This window comes from Syzygium oleosum, unplaced genomic scaffold (genome assembly GCF_021117445.2).
Source record: "Syzygium oleosum isolate NSW1041296 unplaced genomic scaffold, Sole_v2.1 Sole_v2.18, whole genome shotgun sequence".
NCBI classification, from domain to species: domain Eukaryota; kingdom Viridiplantae; phylum Streptophyta; class Magnoliopsida; order Myrtales; family Myrtaceae; genus Syzygium; species Syzygium oleosum.
The window spans coordinates 1,415,588-1,433,963 of record NW_026607502.1 but is presented as its reverse complement, the minus strand read 5'-3'; the positions used below and the strand labels follow the sequence as shown (position 1 = coordinate 1,433,963).

Sequence of the window (18,376 nt, the reverse complement as noted above, 5' to 3'; positions counted from 1 at the left end):
TATTCTTCAGGTTCTGCGGTACTATAGTGCTCATGAAAGATTTACAGCGACTGAATTTCACTGCTTTCTTATCTTGTAGTTGAATGCACTCGGTACCTTTTAAGAGGATAGAATGAGCATAAAAATGTCAGTGAACCATATAAATGCCGAAAATGCCTCTCAACTGCCTTTTCTTCAATATAATAGCTTGAAATCTACAGCAGAGTCGCGGACAATATTTACAAATACATGCTCGAGGAATACATGTGGTCATGAGCTGAACACTAATCTATCTATCAACTGCTAAAACTACAACAATTACAGACAAAACTCGGGGCCAGATGAATATCGGCCCCCTGCAAATCCACATTTGCTGCAAGACTATGCTGCTGAAGGAAACTTCGACAGAAACTTCAGGATTTCCTCCTGGCAATAGCGACATTAACATCCAACATCAAATGGACTCGCATTAAAACAAGTGTATTATTGCCTAGGTCAATTATACAACCAGCTCCCTTACTCTCCACAGAACCTGAAATAAATTCAACCTGGCCAATCATGTGAAATGCCAATAAAAGACAATGAGAAAACAAGCACAGATAAAAAATTGTATTATGCAGTCAATTGCAAGAGTTTGAATTCGCATGGCAAAGCTTAACTAGTGGCTTCAAAATGGTGCTCTGCTAAGAAGTACAAGACATCACCAAAGGAATAGAGGGAGAATCGAGAGCGGGTTAAAACAAACACTACTACCACATACGAGCACGACATCTTCAGCTGATAAGAGGCTATTTCTGCAGCCTGCCAAGCTAAGTTCGACGTGGGATCAGTCATATAAATTTGAAAATCATAGCAGGAGTAAACTTCGAATCTAGTTAAATACTACTCGCCTTTATAGGGCTTGATTTCACTTGTTCCATACTTGATTTTATCTTCATCCATTAGCTATATTACTACCACCACCTATCCACGGCAGAATTGGTTGAACATGTCAATTTGCGAGCTCATTCTCAATCTCCTGTCTAGTTCACTTTTCTCTCCTTGCTTCCTGTAACCTCCTCTTAAGTCCCTCCCCTGCTATTATGAACTCACGCAGTTAAACAGCTATCATAAACAAAATGAATAAGACAGATCAAGCTCTGGATCAAAAGATCCTACAGCCTGATGTACAAGCTAATCTAAAATACGCTTCATTGCATAATTTCTATTTGGAATAGGCTTAGGCCCCATGATAGCTGCTTCGGCAAATTGAGATACAAGAATCTTCAACTTGCCAATGCATAGTAATTCAAAGGAAGAGTCATGCCGAGCTGGTTATTCTACCCCTGAAAAGGAAAATACACAATGGCAGGAAAAGGTTTGTGGAGACAACTAGAAAGAGGAACACAAGTGCAACTATATCAACATTGCTTATTCACCTAATGTAATGGCTTAGTTTAGCTTCTTAAATAATCGAGGACAATTACTAACCTCAGACGAAAAAAAACAAATTTTTAACCAAAAAAAGGGGCAAGAACTCACACGTGACAGACATGTCATTAGACAAAACTAGAAATGTAAAAGTTCAAGAACCACTTGAAGGTATGGAATTACCTCAACTTGGATCAGCTGGACTTCTTGCCTGTGAGAATACGGGATATTTGGAGGCCCCGGCTAAATGCTTCATTAAACAAGATTCTTATCTGCATTTCCTGGAATCCCGGCAACCATGAGAGCAAAGCCACAGGAGCCATCACGATAATTCCAAACAGCATATCGTACAGCCGGGCCAACGAAACCACGGTGTCCCACACCACAGTGGACTCCAAAAATGGTCTAAGTACAAGGGCAATGGATATTAGGCCCCATCCTGTGGGGACAAATGCAAGGAGGCTCTTCACAAGGTCTAGGAATTCAGAATGAGTGACCTCCAGCAATATGAAGATCGCAAGAAGCACGACCACAATGACAAGAAGCTGTATGAGACGATAGTATTTGTGTTTCTTAGCAGCATATTTATCTCGAGCATATGCCATGATCACATGAATAGCAACGGCCACAACCATGTATATCCATGATAGCAAGTATACAGCAATGCTAGTTTTACCCTGGGTTATTTTCAACTGATATACAACACCATACTGAAAAAGGAAGAAACGAAGGTCTAGAATGATCTCCAAAAGCTTGCCCCAAAGTCCTGTCGTCCTCAAATAGTCTTGTTCCTCGTACCACCAGGTCTCCCAGCTCTGATCCACCTTTGTAAACATACCTCCACCATTCCATATCCACTTCATAAAATCATCGTAATCATACACGGTCTTCAGCCAATCAAAGCCTGAAGGGTTAAATATAAACGGTGACATTATCCACGAGACGACTAGAAACCAGCTGGAGATGGTCAAGGCTATGTAAACGAATGTGTCCTTGGCCATGGGGCTTTGTGAGGCATACACTACCAGAATAACCCCGAGCTCGATGCCCTTCACAAAGTGACTGCGGGCATACAGTCGATAGTTCTCAGCGAAGCTTTTGTGCCCCACCACAAAACCACGGCCAGTGGCTCTGTATCTTGCACCCCCGTGAAGAATAGTCCGGCCAAAATAGTGCGTGTGAGTCCCCAAAGAGAATGTGTAGAAGAATGATGCAAGCTGCAACTGCATCGTAATGAAGTCCCAAACTGCTTGGAGGAATCCATGCTCGAGAGAGTTCTCTACAATCATTGGAAGAGCAGTGAAGAGGCCAAGCTGGACGGCAAACTGCTGGTTGAGAATAGCCGCGAGAGCTTTATTGCTGGCACTATCATTCATAGCTCTCCCTTCGATGCCACTAAGAGCTAGATAAAAGCGGCCCCACAAAAATGTGTAAACGGTAAGAACCACTATCAATAAGTTGAAGTAGAACCCGATAGTTGTGAAGAAGACAGACAGCATCCGGAAAAAGTCTAAGCGGTGACCCAGCCTATATATGTCTCTGCTCAGAACCTGCTCACCATTGCCGCTAGCGACCTTGGCCTCAAACATAGCTATCTGATTCAACCCAACATCCCTTCCCTTACCCACTTGAATATATTCGTGGTGTGTTACATTCCCTCCTCTCAATGTACAGTTGAAGCCGGCAAATATATCCTCACTGATGTTGATCACCTTGGAAGCCTTGCTTATCCCTCCACGGGTTAAGAACCAAAACCTATCAAAAACATCTGGGTGACCATAATGCATACGTACCTTCAAAGGGTTCGCCAGAACACGCTGCCCCAAAGTCACGAAACTCGTTTCCTGGGCAGACATAAACCAGGCAAGAGACGACACGGAGCCAGTGAAAACATTTTCGCGTACTCCTAAAATCGTCGGCCTCCTGATCCCGTAAAATTTCTTAAATTCTTCCAACAGATTACGCATTTTGAGTGCCTCCTCAAAGTAATTGTCTTGGTTCATGTCGATGGTTTGGAGCGCATCCCCCCGAGTGAAGATTATTGCATGGTTCTGATTCTCTGGCTTCCCTTCCCCGAGCTTCACAGGGCCTGGCAACTGGATCCGGTATATCTCGACCTCCCTCTGCAGTTGCTGGTCGTACTTCACCAGAACTGAGTAAAATTCTACTTCATCCCTCCCCAAGTGAACCTCGTCAACGTACGCAACTCGAAGAGCCTCATTTTGCTTCATAAGATACAAAATATCATTGGCACGCTGATCTTTATTTGCCTTCTGAAGGCCATAGACCTGACAGGTGATCACATACGTGAACTTCATCAGGGCGCATGCATTCTCACTCCCCTTGAACAGAAGACTCACGCCACTAGGTGCTCTATCAAGCGACCGTGAAGCCTGCATGTGGATGGAAGGAGGACCATTCAAGCTGCCATTGGACCTGAGTGAATGATGAGAAGCGATGCTTTGTGTTCCCATCCTTATGTCCATCTCTGAAGCGGAGTCTAGAAACGAAAGCATCTTAAGAGCCCTATAGTAGTACATCATCCCTCTCACGGTGCGGGACAATGTCTGACCCCTGTAAGATGCCCAGAGACGCAGTGCCTCAGATTTCAAAATATCGTCAACATTCTCCAAGCCTCCTCTGCGCATCCTTTCCAAGAAGTTCGCCCACTCATCCTCGTAGACCTTCTGCAGATAAAACAGAGTTGAAATTCCATCCTCATTCTCTTTTTGAAGGCCGCCATTTGCGTACAAAACATCTTCGTCGTAATAGGGAGTCAATACGGTGAAAGCCATCATCTTTTCCACCTTAGGGGCAAGAGGCATGTTCATGAAGAGCGAATTGCTAAAGAAAGCAATGCGACGCCTAGCCTCAAGATTCACTGGGACATTGTGCATTGAGTCTCTGGATGTAAGAATTGTATGTACCCGGCGCAGATGTCCGTAGAAAAAGGGATCCTCATCACCAGGAAGCTCGACAGAATTTTCAAAGAGGAATCCTGCATCAGTGGCTTGGCCAAGGGCTGCCAGACCCTCCAGCTTCAAAGCATTGATCGACTTCTTCACCTTTGGGAATTCGCGGACGGAAAGTTCGTAGAGAGCCTGCAGTACATTCACCATCTTGCTCATATCTTTTGTTTCGCTCACCAGAAGCTGAAGGAGTAAGCTTAACTTTGCATGAATATCCGTAAGAAGTGTCAAATTATAAACTTCCGTGAGCTTCTCGTTCTGAATGTGTTCATCGATACAATCGAACAACTTCGTGACAATAGATTTCTCTTCGGTACCGTCTCTGATAATTGTGATAATCAAGTACTTGATGCTATCATATGCTTCGATAACAGCACATCGCCTATACTCATTGACGCAAATCTTCAACCAAAGATACCGGTCGGAACTTTCCGCCAACTCAATTGCCTGACTCAGGGCAAGAAGCAGCTCATTGCAGAGGAGGGCACAGGGCCAGCGGATTACCCTAATGTCCCAACAGTTGGGTGGTAGCTCCAAAAGCTCAAATTCTCTGTCGCTAATGAGATCTTCTTCCCTGAGAGTTATAATGATTTCATTCCAAATCAATGCAAACCTCGTCGCTTCCACTTGACTGGATTCTATCTTTTTGTAGGGCTGACCAAGACCATAACGCAGTTTCAGCCGGTGGATCGCATCACGTAGCTTCTTGACCATCGTCGCCTGAGGACTTAGCACCTGCTCGTCTGGCATTAGATTAAACTGTATTGCACTAGCGAAAAACTGAAACCTAAGCCGCAGCTGCTCGATATTCCGTATTTCGCCCAAATGTGAAAACAGCCCAATCGTCGCGCCAACAAGAGAAGAGAAGATAGAGTACCAAATTTGCAAGTCCATAAGGTATATCAAGATAACAGGAGTCCACAACAGTATTACAGCCATCCTATTAGTTTTACCGAAGAACTCGTGCCACTTGTACTGTATATCGCGAAGATCCAAAAGAGACTTTGTTGGAGCAACTAAAGGTTTGATTTGCAGGAAATAACTGAACGAAATTTTGCTAACCAACACCACAACCCAAAAGAGCGCATACTTTATGTTATTCACAAGCCCTTCTCTCACGCCGCGACCCACAAAAATTCGAGTGTGGAACCACCATGTAAAAACATACAATATGCTCCAATCCAACTCTTCAATCACGATCCGGATCCAAGGAAGAATGAAAAGCGCCAAGGCCAGCAACTCCGGAATTATATACACTAATGCAGTCTTGAGAAATACAACGATCCTCCGATCAGCCTCTTGGGACCAATTGCCATCAGTATTCTTCTGACTCCATATTCTCGCATAGAACACCGAAAACACGACTATCCAAGTCACAGCAACAAGACTCTTCAACACCATCCTCAACCCAAGAAAGAACGTCTCTCTCGAAACCAAACTATACTGCGTCCCCGCATCGAGCACGGATTGCAGCAACCTAAGTCCACTCCAGGTGATGAACACCGTCAATAGCTTCACCTGCACATCCCTCCTCTCCAATGCCTGCCAAGGGTACTCCGTCCCCTCCCAAGCGATGATTATCATCGCCTGCAGCAAGAGAATCAACAAAACCCAGAGCCTATCGAAGCTACGGAAGACGTTCCAAAACGACCTCTGCTCCACAAACCCTGTCTTTCCCACCCTCTCACTCTTGACTGTAGTTGCAAAGTACTTGCAACTCAAATCGATCGGCCATTTCAGCGTCTGGAAACATCTCCTGCTCCAAAAGTACTCATTCAAATCATCGTAGTTCCGCCAAGCGGAATGCGGGGCGCTCCCGTTCCTACTGTCCTCAACCTCGGTCTTAACGGTCTGATAAATGGGTATCACGACGGACTTCAAGAACGCATTTTGCCCGCACAACGAGGGCAAGAACGGCCTGCCCGTGTTCTTGTCAATGTAATCCTCGAGAACGTGGTTCAATTCCATGGCCATATGGTGAAACACGTAGCAAATGCACTCGGGCATGAACCGCAAGTTCGCGGACTCGCCCCAGATGAGCAGATACAGAGATACGTACAGCAATTCGCGGCGGACGCTCGGGACGTCGTTGCGGGAGGAGAGCCAGAGGCTGTGGCGCTTGTGGAGGTAGGAGCACCAGAGGGTGTAGTTGCGGAGGAGCTTGCGGCGGAAGGAGCGGAGGACGTCCGGGTCGAGGGCGTCGGCGTTCGGCGGCGGGGGGTTGAGGCGCATTTGGGCGTTGGCGAGGTGGAGGACGAGGTGCTCCCGCTGGTTGCGGACGCTGTCGGCCTGGAAGCCGAAGAAGGCGGCGAGCCAGTCGAGGAGGTCGGCGCCCGCGCCGGGGGACCAGTCGGAGTAGGGCGGCCGGCGGAGGTCGTCGACGAAGCGGAGCGCGGCGGCGGCGGCGCGCACCTCCGGGGAGCGGAGGGAGGGGTGGTCGGTGAGGAGGCCGTGGATGGGGATGATGTTGTAGACGTCGTCCGGCGGGGGCGGCGGCGGCGGCGCGTCCATGGGCACGCGCCCGCGCGTGCGCGTGGGCTGGAGCCGCTGGCGCAAGTTCATGGTGGGGGGGTTGGTGGGGTGGTCTGCGAGAAGCGCTTCTCGCTCAGTGATGGAGTGTGACCGTTGCCATTGTTGGCGATGGAGAGCTGCTCAGGAAGTGAAAGAGTTTTTCAGTTTTGCTTTTAGAGAGAGAGAGAGAGAGAGAGAGAGTATATTTATTATTTATTTAAAATTATTTTTATGCATGCTTGGAAATGGAAAGTGATTTATATTTTTTTCCTACCATTTTTTTTTACGGCACGAAACCCCAGAAAAGACATAAATAAAAAGCAAACCCCCACTTTTGGACTCGAAAGTGCTTGTCGTGGGGGGTTTGCAACTCCTTTTTCTTTCCCTGTTTTTTTTCCGGGAGATTTTGTTAGGTTAAAAAATATTGGGTCGACTAAAAATTTGTCGACTTGAATCTTAACAGGTCTTTAAAAGGATTAAGGGAAACGGGGGGAAGGATTTCTCCGGTACGACGAAGGGATCTCCCCGTAATTTCTCTCCCTACTCCTTCTCTTTCGGGAAGAAAAATAATAGGAGAGAACTTAAGGACTTATGGGTGAAGAAGGTTGATTCCATGTCAGCTTCGGCTGGCGACCACCAGATAGTTAGGTATAGTAGCCTCTCGCGTTTAGAGTGACGTAAGGAAGCTTCGGTTTTTGCTTGGTTAGCATGTGCTTTGCACAATGACCATGTAATCGCCTTGCTAACCAAGTATCCCTGGTTACATAATCACCGTGCTTCGCACAATTGAGCCACTTAGAATTTGTTGACTTTAAGTTAGGGGAGAGATGGTCCAGGTTAGGTCGGTCCAATACCTAACTCAAGGACCAACCCGCACAATGTTGGTCTCCAATTTTTGAGATCGAGAACTGACCATGTTGAACCTGTGACCGAGGATCGAACCGACCCTATGGGTACGGTTCTGCTCCAGGGTCAACCCGGGACCAATCAATTATTTATTTGTTTCATTTTTTGTTTTTCTTAAAAAGACAAACATACTATTTCAAATTACATATCCGTCAACAATGCGATATTGAACAACCAAACTATGAACACCAGTACATATCAAACATAAATATAAGACAAGGTATCTCCCCGTAATTTCTCCGGTACGACGAAGGTATCTCCCCGTAATTTCTCTCCCTACTCCTTCTCTTTCGGGAAGAAAAACAATAGGAGAGAACTTAAGGACTTATGGGTGAAGAAGGTTGATTCCATGTCAGCTTCGGTTGGCTACCACCAGATAGTTAGGTATAGTAGCCTCTCGCGTTTAGAGTGACGTAAGGAAGCTTCGGTTTTTGCTTGGTTAGCATGTGCTTTGCACAATGACCATGTAATCGCCTTGCTAACCAAGTATCCCTGGTTACATAATCACCGTGCTTCGCACAATTGAGCCACTTAGAATTTGTTGACTTTAAGTTAGGGGAGAGATGGTCCAGGTTAGGTCGGTCCAATACCTAACTTAAGGACCAACCCGCACAATGTTGGTCTCCAATTTTTGAGATCGAGAACTGACCATGTTGAACCTGTGACCGAGGATCGAACCGACCCTATGGGTACGGTTCTGCTCCAGGGTCAACCCGGGACCAATCAATTATTTATTTGTTTCATTTTTTGTTTTTCTTAAAAAGACAAACATACTATTTCAAATTACATATCCGTCAACAATGCGATATTGAACAACCAAACTATGAACACCAGTACATATCAAACATAAATATAAGACAAGGTATCTCCCCGTAATTTCTCCGGTACGACGAAGGTATCTCCCCGTAATTTCTCTCCCTACTCCTTCTCTTTCGGGAAGAAAAACAATAGGAGAGAACTTAAGGACTTATGGGTGAAGAAGGTTGATTCCATGTCAGCTTCGGTTGGCTACCACCAGATAGTTAGGTATAGTAGCCTCTCGCGTTTAGAGTGACGTAAGGAAGCTTCGGTTTTTGCTTGGTTAGCATGTGCTTTGCACAATGACCATGTAATCGCCTTGCTAACTAAGTATCCCTGGTTACATAATCACTGTGCTTCGCACAATTGAGCCACTTAGAATTTGTTGACTTTAAGTTAGGGGAGAGATGGTCCAGGTTAGGTCGGTCCAATACCTAACTCAAGGACCAACCCGCACAATGTTGGTCTCCAATTTTTGAGATCGAGAACTGACCATGTTGAGCCTGTGACCGAGGATCGGACCGACCCTATGGGTACGGTTCTGCTCCAGGGTCAACCCGGGACCAATCAATTATTTATTTGTTTCATTTTTTGTTTTTCTTAAAAAGACAAACATACTATTTCAAATTACATATCCGTCAACAATGCGATATTGAACAACCAAACTATGAACACCAGTACATATCAAACATAAATATAAGACAAGGTAACAACATAAAATTCACATTTGCTAAAAGCAACAAATCAAGAAACAAACACGTGAAATACAATTAAACCATAAAATTATACAACTTCATATCTTGTTTATTCTTAAATGATTGCTTCAATTCCGAATACATAAAAAAAATAACAATACACATAATTAATACTTAACAAAGTATGTTTGTGCATCTGAGTTGCGCTCATGAGGCGAGCGGTGAGGCGAGTGAATAGAGGTGAACGGCAAGGCGAGTGAGGCAAGCAAAGAGAGGCGAGCGAACATAGGCGAGCCAAGCGAGGCGAGAGGCTGAGGAGAGCGAGCGAGGTAGAGATGAGCAAAAAGGGTTTCTATTTTTTTTTTTGTGGAAGTAGGGCTGGGTTTCTTTATACTCTCTATTTACATGGCAAACTGAACTGCATAAGAAAGAAGAGAACAGAGAAGGAGGCGTTAGAGTTTAGAGTAGACAGAAGCATATAATATATAAAATACATTATATATAATCATATAATATATAGAGGATTGGTCTGAGTTTAACTCACCCTAAACTCTCATGACCGAAAACCAACCCGCTTGGTGCAGGGTCCAGGGATTTCAGGACTAAGGACCGACCAAAATCCCTTGGGAACCGGACCAAGACCGGTCGGGTTGGGCCAATCCAAGGTCGGTCCTGGATTAACCCTGGACCGATGCTCACCCCTACTTTAAGTAAGTTTTTTTCTTTTCGGGGAAAAGGAGAGAAAAAAAATTAACGCGAGCTATGAAAAAAATTTGAGATTTTGAAATCCTTTCCTGCAAATATTTCAAACTTCTATCTATTTATTTTTCACCCCTCGCTTTCCTCTTCATTTTTCCCTAACAAAGGCCTCGATCTAATGACCCCGGTGGCCCTGTTTCCAGCAGATTTGCATCTCAATCACTTAGTCTAAAAATTCGAAACTCTCATTTTCTATTAGCTAACCATCAAGTCACACCGATGTGATCGGCACGCATAACACTTCCTTCTTGTCCAAAAGCTCCTTATTATGGCATCCACTATATTTATTCGGTGAGAGGACGGAAACGAACTACTATGCATAAATCGTTATTCATGCGCCTCGAGAATAAGATTGCACTATAACGACACCGCGATAGTAGATCTTTTGTTGCGAAACAATCATTGAAATTTGAAACAAATCATTATCGATCTTTCACGACCTCATTGCAAACCCGTGACCATACCTGCGCCGCATTACCCGAACTGCAGCATTACCCCATATACGGAGATACCTCAGGACCGTCAACATCTCGAACGGGGATTACAGCGATATAGATTCGTCAAATCCTTATCGATCGGGATCGATCGGGGGGAAAGGAAAAACCTCGGCACGTCGCTTGTTCGGATAACGCACGCAAGTGCGACGATCGAAAGCTCTCGAGTTTGAAAAGACCGTCCGTTCTGTCTGCCCCTTCGCGTCGCGGACGCGCGGGGGGCGAGGGCGAGGGCGCGTGTGGCCCACGGGCCAATGGGATGGGTGCGAAGTGGCGCTCCGCGTGGGCCCCCCCCCCCGGGGCCTCGCCGCTGCACCAGTCGCTGTCAGTCGTCTGGGATCATTTCTCTGCACGGGATCCTCTGGGAATGCGCGAAATTGATACAGCGAATTAATTAATTTGCGAAAAATAAGAAATAAAAAAAATGAAGAATAAGATGTTGTGCTGTCATCGGTGTTATCACCAACCCAATACGACGGCGTCGAGGAGTGCTTGCCACCGTGTAACGTACGGCGGTTATGGACGGTAGTGGCGGGGCTCTCTTCTGTTTTGTTTTTGTCGGAGAAAAAGTTCATCGTGCAAAACCGAAAAAGGAAAAATGGCCGATGAATTCTAACGAAAACATGAAAAAGCTTCGTCACTTTTCATCCTATGACCACTTACACGGATCTATTTTTGGAAATTATCGTATACATTGCAAAGATTGTGCTCGTGTCCTTATTTACGAAAATAGTATTTTTTTTCTTTTCGAAAATTACCATCTCAAGTCGTAAATTCTCGCACCCAAAAAAAACGCTCAAATCAAGTAAAAATCAAATTGACAAACCTTTCGACCAAAAAAAAAAGCTGCAAACCTTAGCAAGATGGTAAAACGAGTGTACAAGGAGGGCGATTTGGTCTTTTGGTGTGGGGTTTTGTCTGGAGTTGTGTGAACCGCCTTTTTTTTTAGTAAAAATAGAAGTCTGTAAGTGGTCAGTGGGGTCACGTATGTCCAACGTATTTTCCATAATCTAAAGTGTGGACGAAACTTCAAAGGCCATTCAAGCCAATTTGTGCAGCCATTATTACACGATCTCGGCGCGCGTGTGCACGTTAGCTCAATGCTCGTTACTCATGCACCGTTGAATTACGTGGGTCTCACGTGAGATCCGTCTAACCTAACGATTCTTTTCGAGTTTGGTTTGCATGCATCGAGATTACGCTGGAATTTCCGTTGAAAATGTGCATGGAATAATTATCAAAGACGCACGACTCTCTGCTCTTTAGAGCGGGCCACGAGAGAATGCGCAAAGGCGATATTAATTCAAAGCAATACCTCAAGCGAGGAGAGGAAAACGGAAGATTTACTTCGCGCAGTTTGGGAAGTCGACGGGCCTTTCGTCTTGACTTCTTTTCGAAACAAAAAAAATGTTGAGGAACGCTACCGTCGAAAAGAAAAGAAAAGAAAATGTTATTTTCGATTAAATTGATGAAAGACAGTACATAATTTCACATGCAATTATTGTACATTTAACAGGGCTTTAGGCATACCTATTAAGTAAATGTCAAATCACAAGACGTGAAAATGATGGTCACCTAGAAAAATCCGGTGGTACTATTTTTTTTCTCCCCCCAAATAGGTATACTGGTACGTCACCCACAACATTGCGTGTATTAAAAGTACTAATCTTGACATGATTATGATTTAGGCCAATGATGGAGCGCCACGTGTCACGCGCGAGTGTTCCATTTTTTCTCCCTTCCATTTTCTTCAGCTGAGGTGGCTCTAATTGTACGTTGCGCGAAAAAATTAATTAGATATACATTATTTTGGCTGATGGATTAATTAATCTTTCTAATAATGACGTGGTCCCCACCACGTGATATTTTTCAAAATGTGGTAACGGACCTATCTGCAAAACCGGGGGAAGGCAAAATGGACGGCTGCGATGCGCCCGTTCGAATGGGCCTCGGTGGGGGGCCGCTCATCATTTCTTTGATTCGGCGGCTTTATGGGCCTCTTCCTTTTTTTAATGTTTCGAGGAATATTTGCAGATGAGGACAGGATCTTTGCACGGATATATTCTCTCCAGGTCAGATCGGGCTAACGTTTTTCAAAAGATGAGATCTAGGCAAAAGCTAAGTTTCAGCTAATCACACACTTGTCTCGTTTAGAATGCTAGTGCCCATAAAGCCAAACTTTTTGCACACACTGGCCCGGGTGTCACCTTATCTAAGGTTAAGCAAAAGGTGCCCTCGAAAGTGTAGAACTGACCTACCGAGATGAAATGAATTGAATTGAATCGAATCAAATCGAATCAAGTCGAATCCCATTTATTCGAAATTTCGGTTTATCAGGTTTTCCTAGTTAGATATGGGTCGTGTCCACTAAAATTTGTTAAATGAACAAGACAAATGCATGCTTTTGTAAATGCATTTTCTTTTTTCTAAAGATTTTCCTACCCATTTAGTTTGAGTTGATGGTGCTTATGTTGTCGAGGTTTGTTGTTTTCATCGTTAGGAAAATGCCACAAAAAACTCCAAATTATGTTGAATGTGACACATTTATCATGAACTTTATTTTGCGACATAAAAAACCTTAAATTATGCTTATTGCGACACATATACATAAAAGAAACCCCAAACTCTTACCTATTTGACAGATTGACCCTCCGTCAAGGTTCTGTTAGATGATTTTTAGCCAAAACAACGTCGTTTTTATTCCACTTAAGCCATGTGGGTTTGTCAACATCGTATGCTTTCTAGCGTCCATATAGGCATTTAATGGTTCTTATTGACAGAACTTTGACGGAGGGTACATGTGTTACACGGGTACAACTTTTTTATTTTTGGTGTCTCAGAGTTTAGGGTAAATATATCACGATGGACATAATTTAAGGTTTTTGATAGCTTTTTGCCATTCTTTGTTCATTCTCTTAGGCATGGAGAATGCAGATATATAATTTCAAATGAAGATAATGTCGGTTTGACTTAATGGTTAAGGAGTAGAGATGGAGCATGTGTGTGAATTAGGTACCCGCACACGCACCCACCCAATTTTTAACTCGCTTATTATTTGATCCGTACAATAAGCGAGGTATTTCCCGAACCCGAGGTTTTCTTATTTAAGACGAGTTTCCTAGTTATAAAAAGAACATTAAATGATGGAAAAATTTCAAATAAGGGCCTGAAGTGCCATTATTTTCTTAAATAAGGATATGAAGTAAACTTTATTTCAAATAAGGACCTAAAGTGGCTATGTTAATCTCAAATAAGGGCCTAAAGCAGCCATGGTAGTTTCAAATAAGGGCATTTTCATCCAAAAATAGTTTTAAATCTTAAATTATTTTTTATTTTCTTTCTTCTCTTTTTTCCTTTTTGTGGTTTTTCTTTTCTTCTTCGCCGGTGGCCGGCGATCAGTGACGCTTGGGGAGGGCTAGTTGAGGGTCGCCTTCGCTAGTGGCTGGCGAGGATGGCCTTCTTCGGAATAGGCGAGGGCAACCATCGGCCAGCCCTCTCCGATCGGCCAACGACAAAGAAGAAAAGAAAAACCAGAAAAAGGAAAAAAGAAAGAAAAAAGGAAAGAAAGAAAGAAAGAGAAAAAGGTTCAAAAAAAGGTAAATGGCGAAAATGCCCTTGGCCGTAAGGAAAGTTAGGCTTTTAATTTTAAACAGACATAGCCACTTCATGCCCTTATTCAAAACAAGATTCACTTCAAACCCTTATTCAAAACAAAATCCACTTCAAACTCTTATTTGAGCAAATGATGACATTTCAAACTTTTATTTGAAATAAGGGATATGTTCACTAGAAATCCTAAAACTTATCATAAAAGTGTAATTAAGTCCAAAAACTTGCAAAAAGTACAATCAAGTCCTAAAACTTGTCAAGTTGGTTCGATCGAGTCCTGAAATTAACACCGTCAAATTAGGCTAACGGAAAATGCTGACACGTCTTATTATTTTTTTTTTTGAAACACATGGCAATGATGTAGTGTCCAACAAGCGCCACATCAGAAAAAAATTAAAAATTAAAAATTAAATTAGATAAAAAAAGCTAAAAGTTAAAAAAAAAGAAGGAGAAGACCCACAACCGGCGGTTGCGGCCAAGCCCTCGCCGTTGCCAGTGGCTACCGCCACAGTCGCCGGGAAGGGCCGGCGACCCTCGCTCAAATCTGGGGTGAGGGTTGTGCCCTCCCCTAGATCGGGGCTTGTATGCCATCACTAGGGCCTCGCCCCCGGGCCAGCGAGGGTCGCTGGGCTTCGGGAAGGCCCAAGCAACCTCCGCCAGCCCTTCCCGGCGGCGGCCATCGGCGATGGCAAGGGCTTGGCCACAGTCGCCGGTTGTGGGTCTTCTCCTTCTATTTCTTTTTTCTTTTTTATTTATTATTATTTAGTTTATTTTTTAAATTTAATTTAAATAAAATTTGAAAATTAAAATAAGCCACATAGGAAAAATATATATTAAAATAAGCCACGTGAGCATTTTCCGTTAGTAAGTTTGACGGTGTTAACTTTAGGACTCAATTGGGCAATTTTGACAAGTTTTAAGACTTGATTGCACTTTTTGCAAGTTTTAGGATTCGATTGCACTTTTGTGACAAGTTTTAAGACTTTTAGTGAACATAACCCTTGAAATAATGTTCACTTTAAACCATTATTTGAGAAAATGATGGCACTTCATGCTCTTATTTGGAATTTTTCCTAAATTGATCGTTATGCTTGTGGGCTTAAACTTTTTCACATTCTTATTTTCTGTACTAGCCGGTTCGAAGTCAATGTAACTATGAATGGTCGTTTGTCCACAAATAGGGTTTCGACATGACCAATGATGGCTTGGACAATGGTCGGAGTGGCCCGACCCATAAGCCCTAGAATATTCCCACCAATTTCACTAAATCATTAGTATGATTCGATTGCTTGATTGAGCCCATTTCAAAGTCCAATAAGAAGTTTTACATCCCACGAAAATAAGGAATTTGCAGCTACAAGGAATATGATTGTTCCTAGTACAACAAGCATGAGGCATTCAAATGACTTTTAATCGATTTGATCTACTCTTTGCATACCTAACTAAACATGTCTTGAGTTAAACCGAGCTCACACCGGTTGCTGATTTTCCCCTCTTTTCTTACCCTATACGTCATCGAACATATTTCGTTTAACACATATCTTAGAAAACATCGTGAGCCATCATGGAAAATGTAATAACCGGAGTCAACTTCACTATATCTCCTATGAATTTCCAAAATAATACATCCATCAGCTCCGTCGACATGGGTAGTAAAATTGTAGTAAGAGATTACTCCATTAGTGCATACAATATAACTGATCCTCACTTGTGTATGTTACATGCCCCACAACGTAGCATTGAAAGAGAAGTATGCGTATATGTAACTCAAAAATTCACTTGCTAGTAGCCGATATTACAAGAGCCTAGGGTTTGAGGGCGAAGAGAGAGTGGAGGGAGCATAAGAGGAGGACCAGGTAAATCGCCGCAGCGACGAAGCCGGCGATGAGAGCGCCGGTGACCTGGTCGCAGAACTTGGGGACTTGCCCACAAATTGGTAACCAACCGGCATGGCCGTTCCCGTTCTTGCCCACCTGGCCTATTGCCACTGCAGCTGAAATGCTGGAGCTCAGGAGCATTGCAATGACCTAGAGACACAGAGAAATCATATGTAGCAGAAAAGACTCTGTCATGAAATATATTTAGAACGAGAGTGAAATGCGTGAAACGGTTGTTTGCGATCGATCAAAGCGTAGACTCGACGGCGGCGGAAGTTGATGTGATCGTCGCCGTAAATGAAAACTGCAAGTCGGATATAAACTCGGATCTGGTTTTCGATGGATTGGGGTTCACATGAGCTGAACTCGTGCGACCATTTATCCGTTCACAAAGTGGTGGAATCAGCTTATTACAGTGCAAAGTAAAGTGAAATGCTGGAAAATGACTAGTCTAGATTGATTCCGAGAGGCCAATCTGCAAAATGATAGGCACTAGTCGCTCACAATAGACACTGTTTATGAAGATGAAGATGTCACGCCGTCACTAAATTATGATTGGTTCTGTCTATCACGTCAGTCGCGAAATAAGTCTAAGAAATAGGTATTGTACATATTCCTTAGCTCAGATTCTAGGTGGACACGCATATTTTCCGAAACCATTATCAATCAAATATATCGAAATCATTCCTAGTAACAACATCGAAATTACATGACCTTGAACTATTTTGCATCGGCCAACTTCATGCGAGCCCCGTGTTAGACAAGAAAATGCAGAATGCCAATAAGTTAGAAACACTATAGTCTGCCTAAAAGATCAAGACTCCTGCTTCAAATCTAAGCCAGCAACTCCATGGGCCATACGTTGCTTTTGATCGAGAGAATTCATTGAAAGAACACACTCCAAGAGCTGAAGAGAGTTCCGAGACTCACTCACCACATCCGTCATCATCACAAATCGCCCGACCAAAGTCTTACAAGATAGTAACAGAGAGACCAAGCTGTACCCGCCAGCAATGGCCTCCGCAACCACAAAGTACCTGCACCGCCGAAACCGAAATCCGAATGACGAGAACCCCACAAGAAAAGAGAGGCAATGAAAGCTTCATGTACACGTGAGGGTTGAAGAGCTTACACGAATGCTGGTGTATTGTGGTATTTGGCTTCAAAGCTCAGGTTGAGAACCTTGGCGGTCTCATGGCTGGTGACCATGATGGCGATGGCCGCGGCCGTCGAGCCCAGGGCCAGCAGCCTGAGCACCAGCGAAATCTTGGCCTTGGTCATGGAGTCTTCTCGGCTTTTCAGTGGCGGTGATCAGAGATGAATGTGACAGTGCGATGGCGAGGCTTATACTTAATTGCCCGAATACCGGATCACTTCAGATTCGAGTGAGAGAAGGCGAAGCGTGTTAGGAAACCAACCAGGTTTGATATCGAGCTAGGAGAGTGATATCTGGATTCGGGAGTTGTTTATACATCCTGAAGTGCATACGTGCAGCAGTACTAGGTCAACTGCCTGATGCCTCGTTCTCTCCAGCTGCAATTTTTTACTGCTGGGTCTTGTTGAACTGCCACACTAGCATCTACCACGGAGGCCTTTCGTCGCGCGCCAAGTGTAATCGCAAGGCTCTAAATTGAGGCCTCTTAGGAGTCAGTGTGTGTTCCCTTCGCATTGGCAGATTTCTGCTGATTGCCCTAAAAATATATGGGAGGAGGATGCGACTAAGAATTCTGTAGTTAGGTGACCGTACAGAAAATGCATACTGCCAAGCAGGAAAATTTTTAAGTATACCTAGCAGGGCTACGTACATCTTAGAATCCTCATATTTGGAGGCGCAAATTGAATTTTCTACAGAAACTAACTGGCTCAACGAAGTATAGATTATGGCAAAAGCCACCAAAACCTAAATTATACCCACCGCGACATATTTACCATAAACTTTTTTCTGTGACTCCAAAAGATTTAGGACTAAATTGACACAATTGAAAGATTCAGAACTGAATCGACCGCCCTACAATATGTTTAGGGCTCTTTTAGAAAAATTTTCCCCAGCAATTTGCATTTATTTTCTGGAGACTCAGAGTGTTTCAAAACCAAATACAGTTAGCCTGCAGACGAGAAGCTTTATCCTTGCAAAACTTCTCGTAAAGTTCTTGGAACTAGGCAGTCTCACTCTTCAAGCTGTTTTCACACTGCATATCATCGTTGAATCAGGTAAAGTCGAGAACATGTCGCCACGGTCGACCTCATTCAACAGAATAAATATCATGGTTTTCCTCGCTTACATCGAATCAAGCTATGCGAAGAGTTTCGAAAGATACCGGCATTTTATCTTTCCCTAGTCATGATGGTTCCTTTTAACTGAAAGTAAT

The 18,376-nt window shown here is 43.8% G+C and overlaps 2 protein-coding genes and 1 non-coding gene across 7 annotated transcripts; all 3 read right to left on the bottom strand.

Moving 5' to 3' along the window:
• Positions 1-146: 146 nt before the first annotated feature.
• On the bottom strand, positions 147-6,944 carry LOC115686615 (callose synthase 11-like). Of its 5 annotated transcripts, none has more exons than XM_056319653.1 (2): positions 1,555-6,944; positions 147-511 (listed from the first exon to the last, which is right to left on the bottom strand). In XM_056319653.1, the coding sequence occupies exon 1, from the start codon at positions 6,918-6,920 to the stop codon at positions 1,584-1,586; it is 5,337 nt and encodes a 1,778-aa protein (XP_056175628.1). In that variant the 5' UTR covers positions 6,921-6,944; the 3' UTR covers positions 147-511; positions 1,555-1,583. The 5 variants fall into 5 exon arrangements, with proteins under 5 accessions (XP_056175628.1, XP_030467828.2, XP_056175624.1 ...); XM_030611968.2 differs by having other exon boundaries at positions 147-527; positions 1,573-6,944; XM_056319649.1 differs by having other exon boundaries at positions 1,573-6,944.
• LOC115686664 (small nucleolar RNA J33) lies at positions 3,864-3,943 on the bottom strand. The gene has a single exon (XR_004006365.2). It is a non-coding gene; the product is annotated as a small nucleolar RNA J33 (small nucleolar RNA).
• An 8,894-nt stretch (positions 6,945-15,838) lies between the features above and the next one.
• LOC115664836 (CASP-like protein 1C2) lies at positions 15,839-17,527 on the bottom strand. The gene is made up of 3 exons (XM_030586718.2): positions 17,140-17,527; positions 16,942-17,044; positions 15,839-16,157 (listed from the first exon to the last, which is right to left on the bottom strand). Exons 1-3 carry the CDS (start codon positions 17,286-17,288, stop codon positions 15,936-15,938), a joined length of 474 nt encoding a protein of 157 aa, XP_030442578.1. The 5' UTR covers positions 17,289-17,527; the 3' UTR covers positions 15,839-15,935.
• Between the last annotated feature and the right edge of the window lie 849 nt (positions 17,528-18,376).